This window comes from Chlamydomonas reinhardtii, chromosome 7 (assembly GCF_000002595.2).
Source record: "Chlamydomonas reinhardtii strain CC-503 cw92 mt+ chromosome 7, whole genome shotgun sequence".
NCBI lineage: Eukaryota > Viridiplantae > Chlorophyta > Chlorophyceae > Chlamydomonadales > Chlamydomonadaceae > Chlamydomonas > Chlamydomonas reinhardtii.
The window spans coordinates 4,562,073-4,578,888 of NC_057010.1; the positions used below are offsets into that span (position 1 = coordinate 4,562,073).

At 64.0% G+C, this 16,816-nt stretch overlaps 2 protein-coding genes across 3 annotated transcripts; both read left to right on the forward strand.

Moving 5' to 3' along the window:
• The first annotated feature begins 100 nt into the window (after positions 1–100).
• CHLRE_07g343933v5 (uncharacterized protein) lies at positions 101–11,821 on the forward strand. 2 transcript variants are annotated; one of them, XM_043064411.1, is made up of 17 exons: positions 101–1,364; positions 1,592–2,203; positions 2,487–2,533; positions 2,937–3,078; positions 3,382–3,462; positions 3,980–4,109; positions 4,650–4,699; positions 5,003–5,117; positions 5,398–5,492; positions 5,880–5,958; positions 6,293–6,363; positions 6,650–6,732; positions 6,883–6,969; positions 7,474–7,510; positions 7,937–8,037; positions 8,355–9,611; positions 10,027–11,821. In XM_043064411.1, the coding sequence occupies exons 1-17, from the start codon at positions 252–254 to the stop codon at positions 10,169–10,171; spliced, it is 4,245 nt and encodes a 1,414-aa protein (XP_042922980.1). In that variant the 5' UTR covers positions 101–251; the 3' UTR covers positions 10,172–11,821. The 2 variants fall into 2 exon arrangements, with proteins under 2 accessions (XP_042922980.1, XP_042922979.1); XM_043064412.1 differs by having other exon boundaries at positions 2,141–2,203.
• A 79-nt stretch (positions 11,822–11,900) lies between these two features.
• CHLRE_07g344000v5 (uncharacterized protein) lies at positions 11,901–16,517 on the forward strand. The gene is made up of 7 exons (XM_043064413.1): positions 11,901–12,422; positions 12,557–13,258; positions 13,576–13,645; positions 13,959–14,171; positions 14,364–14,658; positions 14,938–14,994; positions 15,215–16,517. The coding sequence occupies exons 2-7, from the start codon at positions 12,625–12,627 to the stop codon at positions 15,365–15,367; spliced, it is 1,422 nt and encodes a 473-aa protein (XP_042922981.1). The 5' UTR covers positions 11,901–12,422; positions 12,557–12,624; the 3' UTR covers positions 15,368–16,517.
• The last annotated feature ends 299 nt before the right edge of the window (positions 16,518–16,816 follow it).

Consider the following 16,816-nt stretch of genomic DNA (forward strand, 5'->3'; position numbering starts at 1 on the left):
GCAGGCGGGCGGGCGGGCGGGTCTGAGGGGCCCTTGGGTCGGGGGCGAGCAGCTCTAGATCAGACGAGCTCAGGCATTCGCGCTAACAGACAAGACAACCCTTCATCTTATCAAGAAAGAAGCCGATCGATAGTGGCAGCGAGAAAGCGCACGCACCGAAGGCGAAGCAAGCAAGCATAGAGATCGACATAACCCGACCGTAATTTCCTACCTTGTGTCCCGCACCGAACATAACAACAGCATTCCTTACGATGCTCGATGAGGGCGGGGGTGGGACGCCGAGGGCACCACCCGGCGGCACTCACGTCACTTCCGGCAGCAGCAGGCGCCCGCCAGGCAAGCGCGTGCGCGGCAGTAGCGCTGCTGCTGCTGCTGCTGCTGCTGCTGCTGCTGCTGCTGCTACAGCACGCAGACCCGACGACGGAGGTGGGGTGGGTTATCACGGCTGCAGCAGCAGCGGAGGAGGTGGACACGGCGGCAGCAGTGGCGGCGGCGTGGGCTACGGCAGTAGCCGCGGGCGGCATGGCGGCCGAGCCGTGCCAGTGGGGCGGCGGGCGGTGCTGGCGGCAGTAGCAGCAGCCATGCCGCTGCTACTGCTGGCGGTTGTGGCGGTCATGCTACAGCCGCTGCCCGGATGCGGCGGCGCGATGGCGGCGCAGCTTCCGGGCGACGCCGGCGGCAGTAGCCGCATCAGCAGCGTTGGCGGCGGCGGCCGCACCGGCAGCAGCACAGCTGGCAGTAGCAGCAGGGAGGGCACTGAGAAAAGCAGCAGAAGCAGAAGCAAAAGCAGCAGCAATGGCGCTGTCCCAGGCAGCAGTGACACTGTGCTACTGCCGCCAATGGCCCTGGAGCACCAGCGGCACCTGCAGCCGCCGCGGCAGCAACTGCCGCATCCGCCGGCTGTAGCAGCACCGCCGCAGGCGCCAGAGGCTGTAGCAGCAGCGGTAAGGGCGGAGGAGGAGCAGCAGCAGGGGGCTAGCAATGCTCCTGCAGCTTTGGTCGCCTCGGAAGCGCAGTTGCTGGCGGAGGTGGCGGTGGCGGCGGCGGAGCTGGCGGTGGAGGCGGCGGCTGTAGCAGCGGAGGCGGCGCAAATGGCGGCGGCCGAGCTGACCACGGCTGCGGCTGTTGCGGCGAAGGAGGAAGAGGAGGAAGATGACGGGGATGCGGAGGGGGAAGTGCAGGCGGCAGCGGCAGCCAAGGCGGGGGCAACGGAGGCCGCTGTCACAGCGGCCGGTGGCTGGGGTGGGCCGCAGGAGGATGAGGAAGCGGCGCCTGGCGCGGCGGCGGCGTCAGCGGCGGCGGGAGGCGGCGGCCGTGGGCTGTTGCAGGCGTCGAGGGCGCCCACCGTGATCAGCCTCGGCCCGGTGAGTGATTGCGCGTGCGTTATAATTGTTGCGGGCGTGGAAAGACATTACGAGCGCGTGTGCATGCGAATAGCTAAGTTAGCGAGGCGAGAACACAGCAGCATAAATAGGAAAGCATTACGGTATGGGGGCGGGGAAAGGGCGATGGACCAGGCGAATCGGCCACCGCCTATACCTCCTCCTCTTACCACCTCCACCTCCTCCAACCCAACCTTGCTTGCGTTCAGGGGAACGCGCCGGGGCCGCCGCAGCCGGCACCACAGCCGAAAGCTGCAGCCGCGGGGGCGGGTCAGGGAGCGGGCACGCCCACGGCAGCACCAGCAGCACCAGCACAAACCCCACCACCCGCACAAACACCACCACCAGCAGCCGCACCAGCAGCACCAGCAGCCGTGGGGACAGCGCCCTCCTTGGGGGCGGCGGCGGCACCCGCACCCGCTCCAACCGCGTCGCGTGCCGCTGCTGTTCCTCCAGCCCCCGCGCCCACGGCCGCTGCCACACCCACCATCACCGCCACACCTGCCGCTGCATCTCCCTCTGCTGCTGCTGCTGACGCCGCCTCTGCTACTGCCATTCCTCTCCCCGCCGCCGCCGCCGCCACCGCTGCCACTGCCGCCACCGCCGTACCATCTGTACCTGCTGCTGCTACTGCCGCTGCTGCGCCAATTGCTGCGCCCGCCGCTCCCGTCGCCACTGCGCCCGTCGCAACCACAACACCGGCTACTGCCGCCTCCGCCGCCGCTGCTACTGCCGCCACTGTCCGCCTGACGGGACAGCGCTACACCAAGGACACACGTGCAGTGGACTCGGCGGATGTCATACTCATCCGGCCGCCCCTGGTGCGTTTTTGTCCGCGTGTTCGTGTGTGTGTGTGTGTGTGTGTGTGTGTGTGAGTGTGTATGTGTGTGTGTGTGTGTGTTTTAAGAGTACAAGGGAAAACAGTGTGCGTGTGTGTGTGTGTTTGTGTATGCGCGTGTGTGCGCACATGACAGCTCATGTCCGCCATGCTTGGAACCCTGATCCTTACCTTGCTCCTTACCCTCCCCTTCCTCCTCCTCCTTCCTTCTCCTCCTCCTTACCCTCCCCTTTCCCCCTCCCATGGCCCCACCCCTCGCCGCACAGGTCACGCCCTCTCCGCCTGTGCCTCCCCAGTCCGCATTCGTGTCCATGTGAGCTGTCGCTGTAGCAGGCTAACAGTCTAGCATGCTATATGCTAGCAGGGCAGCAGGGTGAGGGAGGTTGCGGTCAAGGCCGCCCCCCCCTGCTGCGGGCGTTCCTAGATAGGGATGCCGACCCCGCCGTAATGCACCGCCACCCCATTGCCAGCAGCCCGGGTCTTTGCTTGGGCATGGGTGCTTGGGCATGGGTGCTCATTCATGGATCTTCTGCCTCTGCCTTTGCTTGGGCCTGCCTTGCGCGGCGCCTTGGGCCGGGCTTACGCAGTGCCCTCACCTACACCCCTATATTGCAACCCCACCTTCCCCTTGCCCCGCTGCCCACTGCCCCACTCTCACACCACCGTCCCCCCTCTCTCCCCATCCTGCTCCCCGCCACTTTCATATACTTCCACAGCCGCGGCCACCAGTTCATTGACCCCGCCACCGGCCGCCCCTTCTACTTCATCGGCTTCAACGCGCACTGGCTGCCCAACCTTGCCAACTTCGAACACGAGTGGGGGCGCACGCAGGCGGCGCACTTCATGGCGTCGGCACAAGTGGGGGTGTGGGTGTGGGTGCGGGTGTGGGGACGGGGGGAGGGTGTGGTAGGAATGGTGAAGGGAGGTGACTGGCACAGGGTTATGGGGTTGGAGGTGCAAAAAAGCAACGGAATGAAGCCCGCCCAAAGTTGAAGGTGTGTGCGTGGGGGTGCGTGCACAAGGGCGAGAGCATTACCGCCTTGTGGCGTGAGCTGAGATGATGGATGACGCACACTCGCACGCGTTCCCTCGCTTGGCGGACTCACACAGCGTTTCCCTTTCATGCTTTCCTGACCCCCTCCCCCCTGCACACACCCACAGCGTCTAGGCATGCGTGTGGGGCGCTGGTGGGCGTTCAACCGGGGACTGCCGCTCAACCCGGGGGAGTACGACGAAGACCAGGTGGGTGCCAGCGCAGAGTGTGTGTGCGCAGTATGTGCGTGTGCGTGTGTGTGTGTATGTGTGTGTGTGTGTGTGCATGTGTGGCGTGTGTGTGTGTATGTGTGGCATGTGTGTGTGTGTGTGTGTGTGTGTGTGCGTGTATGTGTGGCGTGTCAGCAGCCTGCGGCATGCCATGCCATCAGTCCAGCAGTGAGGCCACCTCGTCTTGGCGTGTCCACACCCCCCGTCTTCCGGTCTGGCAGCATAAACCCAACCAGCTTTAGCTTTTGAGCCGGCTCCTCCTCCTCTCCTCCCTCGCTTCCCCTCGCTCCCTCTCCCTCCTCCCTCCTCCCTCTCCCCCCTCCTTCCCAACCCTCCCCTCCTCCTCCCAATCCCCTTCTCCCCTCCTCCCTCCTCCTCCCAACCCCCTCCCCCCCCCAAAAGCATCGGCCACGCTCTCCTCCTCGCTCTATTGCATCGGGTTTGGTTTAGTTTGGGCTGGTATTTACAACCCCCTCCCTCCCTCCCCACCCCCCAGTTCCTGGGCCTGGACTACTGTCTGTACCTGGCCTCCAAGTTCGGGCTGCGCGTCATCCTGGCTCTCACCAACCTGTGGCCGCAGTACCGCGGGCCCGAGCACTACCTGTACATGGCCACTGGCAGCGCGGGTGAGGCAGGGGGGCAGAATAGGGGGGGGAGTTGGGGGGGGTTGTAAATACCAGCCCAAACTAAACCAAATCCAACGAAAACGAGCGGAGCACAGGCAGAGGCGTTAGTTGCAAGGGGGGGAGAGTGGGGGGGATGGGGGAGGGGGGTGAGCGAGGGGGAAAGTGGGGGAGAAGTGTGGGGGGGAGATGGAGATGTGGGGGGTTGCAGGTATCAGCCTTAACTATAGCGAACCCAATGCAAAGGAGCGAGGAGGAGAGCGTGGCCTCTGCTTTACGGGAGTGGGAGGTGGGTGGGGCGCAGATTACTGTTTGGGATACCGTTGGGAGTATTGTGCCAGAGCCGTACCTGTAGGAGTCATCGCCAAACCCAGGACAACAGGAGAGAGGAGGGGCGGAGGAATGATGGGAACAAAAGTGGGAGATTGGGAGGCGCGCGCATTGGGCTCGACCTCAGAACCGCTGCCCCCCCCTGCGGACCCAACTGACCCAACCGACCCACTCAATCCCCCTGCCCCCCCCCCTACTCCCCCCCATCTGCAGAGGGCAAGACGGTGCTTGACTACTACCGGGACAGATCCACACGCGAGCTGGTGGGGGGAGCGTGTGCGAGCGCGCGCGTGTGTGTGTGTGCGTGTGTGTGTGCTGCCTGAGGGAGGCCCTCCTGGCCATGCACGCATGCAACATGAATACCCGCCGGTCCCCACCCACCTCCAAGGACATCCGCTTGAAATGCCGCGTCCTGGGAATGGCAGAAACGAAACCCCCTTCTCCCCCCCTCTCTGCCTGTGCTCCGCTCGTTTTAGTTTTGGTTTTGGTTTAGTTTTGGTATCTACAACCCCGCCCCCGCCTCCTCCTCCCCTCCTCCTCCTCCCCCTCCTCTCCCCCCTCCTCAGGTAAAGCGGCACTTTGACGTGATGGTCAACCGGGTCAATGCCTACAACGGCCGCCGCTACGGCGACGACCCAACCATACTGGGGTGGGACGTCATGAACGAGCCGAGGTGCCCGGGTGCGTGGGGGCGGGGGCTTGTGTGTGTATGTGTGTGTTGGGGGGGAGTGTTGGGAGGGGGGTTGCGGGTTGGGGGTGGGGGTGGGGGAGGTTGGCAGGGGGAAGAGGGGGTGGATGGGATAGGGCGGGGCGGGGGTAAGGGAGTGGGGGTGGGGGTGGGAGGAAGACGGGGCTCAGCCCCCAACCGCCCTACACAACCATATGCACACACACACACACATACACACACTCACACACACACACACACACACGCCCCGCTCCCCCCTCCGCTCCCCCCCAGGCTGCTCCCCCGCCGAGGTGGGCATCAAGCTGGACTGGCTTCGCGAGATGAGCGCCTACCTGCGCAGCATTGACAGCCACCACCTCATCACACAGGTGTGTGTGCGGGAGTGGGAGGTGGGGAGGGCGGGGCTTTAGATACCAAACTATGCAAAGAGCGCGGGACGTGGACTTTTTTTGTTGAGGAAGTGGGAGATGCGTGTGGGAGGTGGGGAGGGGGGATTGTAGCAGGGGATGTGGACGGTGGTGCCGTCACCGCTGGCTGTATGGGTACGCCACTCCCACAAAGGGGGGGGGGGAGCGAGGCCGGCGGAATTGCTGACAGCTTGGCTACAGGCTGTGGGCGAGATGAATCGCACATGGCGGGCCGGGAAGCTGCCGGGACGCTGCCGGGCAGGCCGTCGATACAACCCCAATCGCATGTGCGTGTGTGTTGTGTTTGTTTATTATGCGTGTGTGTTTTGTTTGCTCGTGTACCACCAGGGCAGTGAGGGCTACTTCATGCCCGACCCGGAGACCAACGCCCACCTGCTCAACCCGGGGGCGGGCGCGCAGTGCGAGGGTGAGTGATGAGGGGGTGGAGGTGCTGTGGTGGTGCGGTGCTGTGGTGGTGCGGTGAGGCAGCTGGGTTTCGCATACACCTGCTCTGCTTCTGCCCTTTCTACCCTGCGTCTACCTGACTTCTGCTCACCTCCTTCAGCTCCAGCCCCTCTCTCTCCACCTCCACCCCGACCCCAACCCCCCCCCCCCCACACACACACAAACGCTTCATGTTCCGCAAGATGGTCTACCGTCTACCACTCCCTTAACTAATCATGAATGTACCCCCCCCCCCCACACACACACACACATATGCACACACACACACACACACACCCACACACGCTCGCCCTCAGGTGAGGACTGGGTGGCGACTGTGTCGATGAAGAATCACGACTTCGCGTGTGTGCACGTGTACGAGCGACAGGTGAGGTGGGGTGCTGGGAGGTGAGGGTGGGTTGACCGGAGGGGGCGGGCAGTGTGTGTGTGTATGTTGTAATCCCTAGAAAACAAGCCCCAAACCCAGCCCGGGGGATGCGGGAGTAGTTTTGTTGGGTGTGGGCTGTTCGTGTGGGGCTGAGAATTACCGTAGAGGGCAACACAGGACATTTTTCCTCGCCGCTGCCCTACCCTCAACACTTCCGTCCAACGCCTTTGATGTCTTCTCCACCCCCAAAAACACCTACCTACTCACCTACCCACCTACCTGACAGCTCGAGGCGCTGCCCTTCAACCCCGACCCCCGCCGCAACGACCCCACCTGGAAGAAGTGTGACTTCGTGTGCTACATCAACTGGTGGGTCATAATTAGGGGGTGTGACGGGGCTGGGGGGTTGCTATCGCCGTAGGCCCGGCGTGGTTCCCCCCCTCCCCACACAGCACGTGCTCTTCCCTCCCCCCTCTCTCCCCCTCCCCTTCTTAACTAATCATGAATGTAATCCCCCAGGTTCACCCGCTACATGGAGGCGCATGTGGAGGTGGCGCGGCGTATCGGCAAGCCGCTGCTGCTGGAGGAGTACGGCCTCACGTGGTGGTGAGGCAGGAGGCGGGGGGTGGTGGGGGTTGAGTGGGGGTTAACGTTGAACCAATCCCGTAAGGAAACAGTCGCGCGTTGAGTGGGGGGGGTGTTGTTGTGAGTTCCAGCCCAGGCTAAACCAATCCAAGCCCAGCTAGCGGAGCACAGGCAGAGGCGTGAGTTACAAGCGGTAGTCCTTATGGGGAGAGGGGCGGTGGAAAGGGGCGGAGGGAAGGGGGGTTTGGGGGGAGCGCTCCCAGTTGTGGTACGTGGATTGGCGATACGTGAGGAAGGGAAGCTGCAAGGGCTGAGGGTTCGGCGGAGGTATCAACAAATTCACCCATGTGCAGATGCATCCGTGAGAGAAGTAGCATGCACAAGCAGATGCATGCGCGCCCGAGCAAACCCACGCCGCTGCGACGGTATTAAACACGACAAGCTAAGCTACATCGCCGCAAACCGCCAACGCGTTGAATCACTCGCGCGCTCCCGCCCGCGCTCTCACTATCGCCATCCCTACAGGCGGGAGTGGGAGTACGACCGGCGTGTGTTGCTGCAGGTGAGTCAGAGGGGATGCGGGCGGTGTGAAGGCGGGCGTGGGGGCGAGGAGGGAGCGCTTGGGTTCGTGTGTCTCGCACGTGCGGCAGGCATGCTGCAAGGGAATGATAGTGTGAGAAGTGATAAGGAGTTCAACGTCCGACGGTCCCATGGGCTTTTACAGCCCTTTGCTGCCGCCCGCCCCCACACACCCCATCCCCCACCCTACCGCCACCCCCCTTTCCAGTTCCCATCACCACTGGCAACCCCACCCTCAGCCCCAACCCCGTTCCCCACCACCCGCACACCCCGCACACCCCATACACCCCGCACACCACCCACACACACCCACGCACAGCACACACCACGCACTCAACACACCCACACACACCGCGCACCCCACACACTAAACACACACGCACACGCACACGCACACGCACGCGTGCAGGTGTCATTCGAGCAGCTGATTGACTCGGCGCGGGCGGGCGGTCCACTGGCAGGGGCGCTGTTCTGGAACGCCGCCGCCAACTCCACCGGGGACTACGACGGGTGGGTGGGGGGTGGGGGCAGCGTGTGTGTGTGTGTGTGTGTTAAAAAACGAAACGAAAGCCCGCCCAATGACGCGACGTGTGTGTGTGTGTGTGTGTGTTTGATTGGGGAGGCGTGCGTGGGATCCTGAGTTTGGGGCGGTGGGGTTGAATCCAATGTGTGTGCAAGGGGGGCGGGGCAGCTGGTAGGGGAGGGACGTACCCATGTCATCCCGACACAGCGCACACACACACACACACACACACACACACACACACACACACACACACACACACACACACACACACACACACACACACACACACACATACACACAGGTACAACGTGTATATTTCCCGGACCCCCAAGACCCCGGGGAAGCCCGCGCCCTTCGCCTACGGCCCCACACGCGGCTCCGTTTTCCCCGGCCCCAACCCCGATGTCAGCATGGTCCCCATTCCCATTCCCAGCCGCAGTAGCACCAGCAGCAGTAGCACCAGTGGCGCCGCGGCAGCAGGCGGCACTAGCAGCAGCAGCAGCAGCAGCAGCACGCAGACCCCTCAGCCGGTGTCGAAGCGCCCCACCGCATCCGCCACCGCTACTGCCGCCGCTGCGGCGGCGGCGGAGGTTGCTGCTGCCGCGGCGGCTACAGCCGCCCTGGCGGCGCCTGCCCCCAATGCCCTGCCGCTACAGCCGCCGTCAGCCCTGCTGCCGGCAGGGGCCACATTGGCTGTAGCACCCACCGCCGCGCAAGTGGCGGCTGCCGCCGCCGCCGCTGCTGCTGCTACAGCTGCTACTGCAGCGGCCGCTGCCGATGACCCGCTGGCGGCAGTAGCAGCCGTCAACCGGGTCAAGCGCCGGCGCCTCCTCGCCAGGCCCAGGGCTGTAGCAGCAGATGCCGAGGCCGATACCACTGATGCCACCACCACCACGGCTGCTGATGATGCAGAGGGCAGCAGCAACGGCGCCGGCAGTAGCACCGTTGATGCTACTGCCGCCGCCTCCGCCGCCTCTGGGGGCTACATCCGCATGTCGGACCTGCCTGACAGCGTCCACCCGGCCCTGCTGGAGCTGCTGGAAGGCGGGCGGCTGGGCGGACTGGGCGGGCCCGGCCCTGATGGCGGCGGCGGCGGCGGCGGCGGTCCTGGCGGCGGCGGCGGCGGCCGTGGGCCGCGGGTGCGGCGGCAGACGCGGCGGCAGGCGAGGGATGATGGTGATGACGATGAGGAGCGGCGGGAGGGGCAGCGAGGATGGCAGGGAGAGGACAGGGAGGAGGAAGAGGAGGAGGCGGAGGGTGGAAAGGCACTTGGCGGCGGGCCGGCAGCTGCCCGACAGCGGCAGCAGAGGCAGCAGCAGGAGAGGCGTGAGAGGCCGGAGCGGGTGGGAGGGGAGGAGGGTCGCCAGAGGGAGGCGCGGCGTGAGAGGGAGGAGGTTCGTGAGAGGGAGGAGGGTCGCGAGAGGGAGGAGGGGCAGGAGAGCCTGCCGTGGTGGCTGCTAGGTCAGCAGGAGGGGTTCGGCGGGCGGCGGCGGCGGCGGCTTCAGGAGGTGGTTGGGCAGATTGACGCACTGGATGGATTCAGGAGGGCCTGGCAGAGGTGAGTGGTGGGGCGGGAGGGGGGGGGGGTATGTACCCGGGCCCGAAGAGAAATTCCGGGGAGGGGAGGCTTGCAGTTCGGGTTGATGCGGTGCGGTGCGGTGGGGTGCCGTGCGGGGAAAGCGGTGCGGGGCTTGGTGTGGGCGTTGGTGAGGCTGCGGTGGGGATTGCATTAGGCACAGCTTTGGCGAGGAGGGCATGCGTGCGCGGCGTTGTGACCGGACGCGCATTCCAGGGGTCGAGAGCTGCAGCAGGCTTTGTCAGGTCGGGTGTGCGGTCCCACGCATAACCCTGTGACCCGCTTCGCCCCCCGCCCCACACACGCCCCCCCCCCACACACACACACACCCCCACACACACACACCACACACCCCAAACACCCCGCCCTCCCCCCCGCCACCGCACCTCACACGCAGGAACGACTGCGCCGTGCGCAACAGCGTGGTGTGGCGGCCGCCGCCCCTCCCCTCCCACGTCAACTACACCGCATACCGCGACTACGTGGAGGGGCTGGACGCGGTGGACATCATCGCGTGGGCAACCGCCCAACTGCCCAACTGAACGTGCGGAAAGTACGGCAGCAGGCGGTTGGCGCTGGATGAGCTAGATAAGGGAGGGCCGCCCCAGTCTGTTTTGGTTCTGTTATTGTGAAGATAGGTGGGGTGGGATGGAGGTGGATGGAGGTGAGGGTTGGCGCTTGGCGGGCAAGGCGGGGTGAGCTGGTGAGAGCACGTGCAAGCCGATCAACAAGCATATGCGACGCGCAACTTTTGTCGTGCAGGCAAGCGCGTGAAGCGTGGCCATGAGGGATTTCAGCATGGATCGTGGGCTGATCGTGGAACAATACTAGAGGGGTCCATTAAGAACAGTTTGCAAGCGCCCCTTGAGTTATTACGGGGGGTGTCGGGGGGCCGGCGGCGTGAGGCCGTGAGGGGGCCCGGGGCGCCGGGCGGTGTATGGATGTATGGTACAGGGGCGTGGGGTAGGGAGCCGCTACTAGCTGCGGTGCCGGTGGTGGCGCCGGTGCGGGACGGAAGTGCCACGACGCCCATGAGAAATGCGTGCGGTGCGGCCTGGGGCATGGCCCCGTGGGCGTTCATGTGCGCAGGCCGTGCAAGGGGTGGGGGTGGGGGTGGGGGTGGGAGTGGGGTTGTCAATATCAGCCCAAACTAAACCAAACAAGCTAAACTAGCGGAGCACAGGCAGAAGCGTTAGGTGCCAGCGATAATAATTGTGGGAGGGGGCCGAGGGGGTGCTGATGCTGGTGTAGCGGCACTGTGGCAGTGGCGGAAGTGGTAGGGGTGACTGTGCGTTGTATAGCGTTGTGACGTGGGGACAGGCAGTGCTGCTGGTGCTTACTTTCACCGGGCATGTATGGTTGACTACGTCGTTGGCCATGGCGGGCGCTGTAGGGCGACCGCTAGGTGGGGAGCCGCTCACTGGGACGTGGGCTGGGACGTGCTCGGGGATTTCGTAATGATACGTGCGTGTGTATGCGGTGGGGTGGGTGGGTGGGTGGGTGGGTGGTGGGTGGGCGGTGCTGGGTCGTGTGGGTGCGGGTGCGTGAATGGAGTGTGGGCGGGGCGACACGTCTGGCCGTTTGCTGTAACAGTGTAACATAACATGGTGTGCAGCAAGAGGAGTCCACTCCAAGACGCTGCTGAAAGCACATCCGGGCTCCGTGCTTCTCCGCGCTCTGATGGCCGAAGCCACGGACCGACGGACCGACTGGGAGAGCATGGATCAGAGCGTGTCATATGCCACTGTCGCGGTAACGGCCCACAGTCCGCAGACACTCAGTTTACGAAAGTGTGTCATGTCCGCCACGTGTAACAGTTTCCGCGATGACCCCGGTTCCACCGTCGGCCGAGCACCCAATTGCATTTTGCTAGGGATGCCTCAGGAGACGCTGGTCGCGAGGCCAGCCTTAACGACGCCATGCCCCCAAGCTTATGTCAGCCATGATGTGATGATGAGGTCGGGCGAGAGGTTAGCCTGGATGAGAAGAGATGCTGCATGAGAAGGTTGGTGCATGAAGAGATGGGTGCATGCGTCAAAGGGCGGTTTGGAAAGCTGTGTGGGTCGCGGGCTCGTGTCCTTCGTGTCGGGGTTCGCAGCGCAACTGCCGCCCTACCGGCCGCCAGCCACAGAGGAGACCGAATGCTTAAAGTAAATGTCAATTGCATTTTGGTTTTGTAAATTATATTCAACGCGCACTCGGGTCACTCAGGATTGGGAGCGGGCGAGTTGGGTCCTTTCCTTTGTCGTCTCACTCTGGTAGCTTGTCTGAAACAGCGACCACACGGGGCATTAGTACATTTGTTTTATGTAGACAAGAATATATTTTTGAGTACGTCAAGGCGTTTGCTCCAGCGCGCTAGCAAACGTAGCGGGCCCAGCTGCATTGTGGCGACAGCCCGCACAGCCCCCGAGCGCGCCACGAACCAAGACCCTGCCGGCGCTGCCCTACATATATTTCTGATGCTCTGCTTCATCTAAATACAAGATACAGGCCCCAAAGGCATACCCGCCTCGAGTTGGCACGGTCGGACGAGGATTTAGCCTCGGTCCTGCGAGTCTCACGTCGTTACTGACTAGACGGAGACCGCTTCCTAAGCTCACATACTTCAACTTCCAGCTCGAGCGGTTAAAATGCCCAAGTCGCTGGCCAGCGGCCACACCAGTCAGAGTGCCGGGCTTTTCGCCGGTCATCGCTTGGTCTTAGCACTTCTGCTGGCATGCTTCGCGCGTCAAAGCACCTGCCTAAGCGTCAGCTTACATCCAAGCGATGTTGATGATTCGTCGGTGCTCGGTGAGCAGGAGCTGAAAGAGCGCAACCGCTTGCCAACGCCCTCGAGCTGACGGCAGCTTGGGTCGCTAGTCGTTTTTTGTTCAGGGCCAAAGCTTATTCGACGCACTGAAACGCTCCTTGCATGCAATCTGCAGACTCAGACGGTGCCTGGTCGCGCCTCAAGGGGGCGGGCTCGCACTTCCGACAGCGCGAGCTGTTGGGCATGCGACAACAAGTAGAGTCTGGCGGCGCGGAGACAGGGTCCTCAGAGCAGGATGGTAGCCGCGACGACGGAATCTCTGTACCACGGAGACAGCTGCAAGCGCGGAGGAGCCGGCCACCGCGTACGCCCCGGCCGCCTCCCAATGACATCGGCTCGCGGTCTGTTTCACCCCCGCCTCCGTCGCCGCAGCCCCCCTCCCCTCCTCCACCACCATCTCCCACGCCGCCACTGCGGCGGCACCGGCGGCGAAGCCCCTCGCCTCCTCCTTCCGACATCGAGGCGCGTGGGCTTGACCAGCCGCCGCCCCCTACCTCCCCGCCTCCTCCACCCCCTCCCTCTCCCCCTCCGCCCGCGCCACCTCCACCCTCGCCCCCTCCACCCTCGCCTCCTCCGCCCTCGCCCCCGCCCCCCTTGCCCCCGCCCCCCTCTCCGCCGCCCCCCTCTCCCCCACCCCCCTCTCCCCCGCCTCCGTCTCCCTCGCCCCCGTCCCCGCCGCGCCCGCCTCGCGCGCCGCTGCCCAAACCCGACGTCGACTACCTGGGATGGACGGGCCCCATTGACCTGACCACACTCAAGACGTACGACAAGACGGATCCGGCAATTGATGCCGGTCTGGACATATGGATCATTGCAGGTGACTTTGTGTGGGGTGGTTCGGGTCGCGTTGGGTTGGGTTGGAATGGGGCGTGCCGCATGCGTGCCGCTGCCGTGCCGCGGCGTGTTGCAGCCAGGGAGGATTCGTTGTTGGCACTTGTTGGCAAGAGGGCCTTGGGCAGGTGGTGAAAAAGTAAGCAGCAGGCACAAAGGGCCCGACAACCAGCCCCTACACACCCGCACGTGCTCACCCCCCCTCCGCTCGTTTTCGTTGCTTTAGGGTTAGTTTGGGCTGGTATTTACAAACCCCCCCCCCCGCCCCGCCACCCATCCGCATATGCACATGCTGACATGCAGGCCAGTCCAACGCCGTGGGTGAGAACATGCAGGGCTCACGGCCCGCCTGCTGCTCGCCCGTCCCCGGCAAGTGAGTGCGACACCCGGGCCGTGGTGGCAGCGGCGGGGGAGGGAGGGAAGGAGGGAGGCGGTGGAGGTGGCACTTGTGCAGGGCCCGGAAAGTCTGGCAGTGACTGGGGCTTTGCTGGGCTCATCAGGTTGTTCAGCAGGTCCGCAGCTTCCAGTGCCAACACCATTAGTGCCCCTCCACTGCTCCACGTGCTCCTCGTGTCAGTCACACCGTGTCGCTCAACGCACTCTGCCCGGTCCCTACCCCACCCGCCCCTGCCCTTCCACCACCACGCTTTCCCGTCCCCCCACCCATCCCAACCCCAACCCCCCAGGCTGCTGACGTTCAACCTGGGCAACAACCCCACCAACCAGTGGCGCGACGCCACGCCCTGTGTGGGCTGCATCAGCCGCGGCGCCAACCCCGCCTTCTACGACTCGTGTGGCCCCGACCTGGGCTTTGGGCGGGTGCTGCTGCAGCTGGGCGTGAGCGGCCGCGTGGGGTTCGTGCCCACGGCGGCGGGCGGCACCAACCTGGCAGACATGTGGTGGGTGGGCGGGAGCGGTGGATCTGTGGGGAGGGTGGCAGATGGGGGGGGGGGCCTGGCCTGGCGACGGAGATGCGATCAGCATGCGGCATCCTTGAAGTCGCCTCACGAAACATGCACACACATACACACACACACAAACGAGGAATGTTGACCAAGCTTTGCCCATGTGCTGCTTCCCAACGCGCGCAGGTGCCCGGGCTGTCCGCTTTACAAGGACATGGCGCAGACGGTGGTGCGCGCCATGCGGGCGGCGGGGCCCAACGCCCGCCTGCGCGGCATGCTGTGGGTGCAGGGCGAGAGCGACGCCAACAACGACTGGAACGCCGCCGCCTACGGCGCCCGCTTCGCCGCCTTCCTGGCGGCGGTGCGGCAGGACTTTGCGCCGTACATGTCGTACGCCGGCGCGCCGGCGGGCGGTCTGCCGGTGGTGATGGCTGTGATGAGCACGTGGAAGCGCGCCGACATCTTCCCCTACATCCAGGAGGTGCGGGGGGCGTGGGGAGGGGAGGGAGAATTGTGTGTGTGTGTTGGGGTGTGTGTTGGTGTTGGTGTCAGAGGGGGGGATGATGCATAGGAGACACGACACGCGTGTGCGCCCGTAAGAAGCCATGGAGGGGAAGGGTGGTAGGATACGTCGAGCCAAAGAAGGAGGGGCCAGCAGAGGTTGCGCCCTGCATTTCCCTCGGAAGCCTTCGGCATACACCACCACCTCTAATCGCCGTGCCTGCCTGCCTGCTTGGCTGCTTTACCGCTCACCGCACAGGTGCGGGACCAGCAGCTCAGCTTCAACGGCACCAACGTGCTCAAAGTGGACATGGCGGTGAGTGGGCGGCGGTGCTGCTGCTGTGTGTTTATGTGTTTTGGGGTGTGTCTGGCAACGGGCAAGTAAAGCAATCGGGCCGGAGCAAAGACGCGCCCGTTTCCTGCCATGCCTGCGCAAAGCCAGTTGCCTCTGGCCCTCACACATACACATACTGGCCGCACTGCTCCCGACCAACCTCCATGCCCCCTCCTCCGCCTCCCGACCCCCCCCCTTTCAGAACTACGGCTTCTACCTGCAGTCCATGCGCAACCCTTACCAGCCCGACCAGGTGTGGTGGGACCAGGCCATCCACCTCACGCAGCAGGGCGCCTGTGACATGGGCGGAGACATGGCGGCGGCATGGGCCGCATCCGGGCTGCAGCCCTGGTAGCGGGCCCAGCGGGAGCAGCAGCACCGCCGCCTCACAGCAGTAGGCGGCGCCAGCTGCTGCAGCAGCCGGGAAGCAGGCGGTGGCGGTGATGGCGACGGCTGCTGCAGCGTCAAAGGTCCCCGACTGTCCGGGCCCAGGCTGCTTCAGCCGCACGTCTGCAGCAGCAGCAGTAGCAGCGGGAGGTGTCAGCTGCTGCTGTCGCCACGGCGTGGCATGGCAGGCATGGTGTATGCACGTCACACAGCGAGGTCAGGCAGGGACTAACTCAGAACAAGTGTACATACGGAAGAGAGGAAAGGGCTTTTACCAAATCAGGCCCCGCACCCAGTGTAGTAAACGGTGCCAGCAACGGTTTGCGCGCGCGTTTGTGTGTGTGTGTGTGTGTGTGTGTGTGTGCTTCAAAGTAAAGAACAGTGCCAAGTGTCTGGAAGGTAGCGTTTTGGCTTATGACAGCATGAGCGTTTGTGCAGTTGCATGAATTGTCCCGACCGTCAGCAGATTGATCCACTGACACCCGATGAACGGTATTTGACCTTAAATGACATGGGCTGTAGCGGACACAGCCCCGTCACGATTGATTTGTTGCATAGCCAATATCACTGCACCACAGTGTGGGGTGCAAGCCGCTCGTCCCCAAGTATCATCATACGATGTACTATTGCAATCACTGTGTAGCACATGGCTTGGCACGGGGCGACGTGGGCGAGTAGACGAAAGCTGCGGCTTGTGTGCTGGCACTGGCGCAGCACACGCAGCACATTCTCTTAAAACTAAGGGCCACTTGGTGGCTGATTTATTCTTTCCTTGAGTCTTGACTCCCATTGTGGAATTGATGGGCACGGCGCACTAGCCACCGGGTTAAGAGGCGAGGAGTCGTGGAGCAGAGGTTGCTCTCAGAGGGGGTCACAGCGGTGTCGCGCCCACACCTACTGAACTACCTTGCGTACTGCTGGGGCGAACTGCGTGCCGTATCTTGACAAGCTGGAAGAAGCGCTTTGTCTTGCGGTTTGTTGGAGTATTGGACTTGGACTCGCGGTTGGACTGACGCTACGATGCCTGCAGATGGGCGGAGCCGCGGAGGCAATTGCGCCCGCAGCCTCCTTTGGTTCCCTTGACGCCATGGCTGGCTCGAATGTAACACGCAGGCTGGCTCCATTCCCTATGCCCCTTGTGGACGACTACCAATTTACGAGGTCTGCCAGACGGCCCCACTGCCGGTCTTGCCTAGCATGACTGTGCGGCGCCTGTCGTGCGTCACGCGCTCTGCACGGATGCTTCGGAATGCTGCATGTGCATACATGGTAATGTTCACTGGCGCCTACGTACGAGGGCTGAGCGGCTGTGCTATTGACCTGCTGTGCAGGCTATACGAGAGGCGGACCGCGGGACCGAGCAACGGCCTGACGTCACTGCCTGCAAACAGTCACCGATGGGGCTGCCTGGCAACAC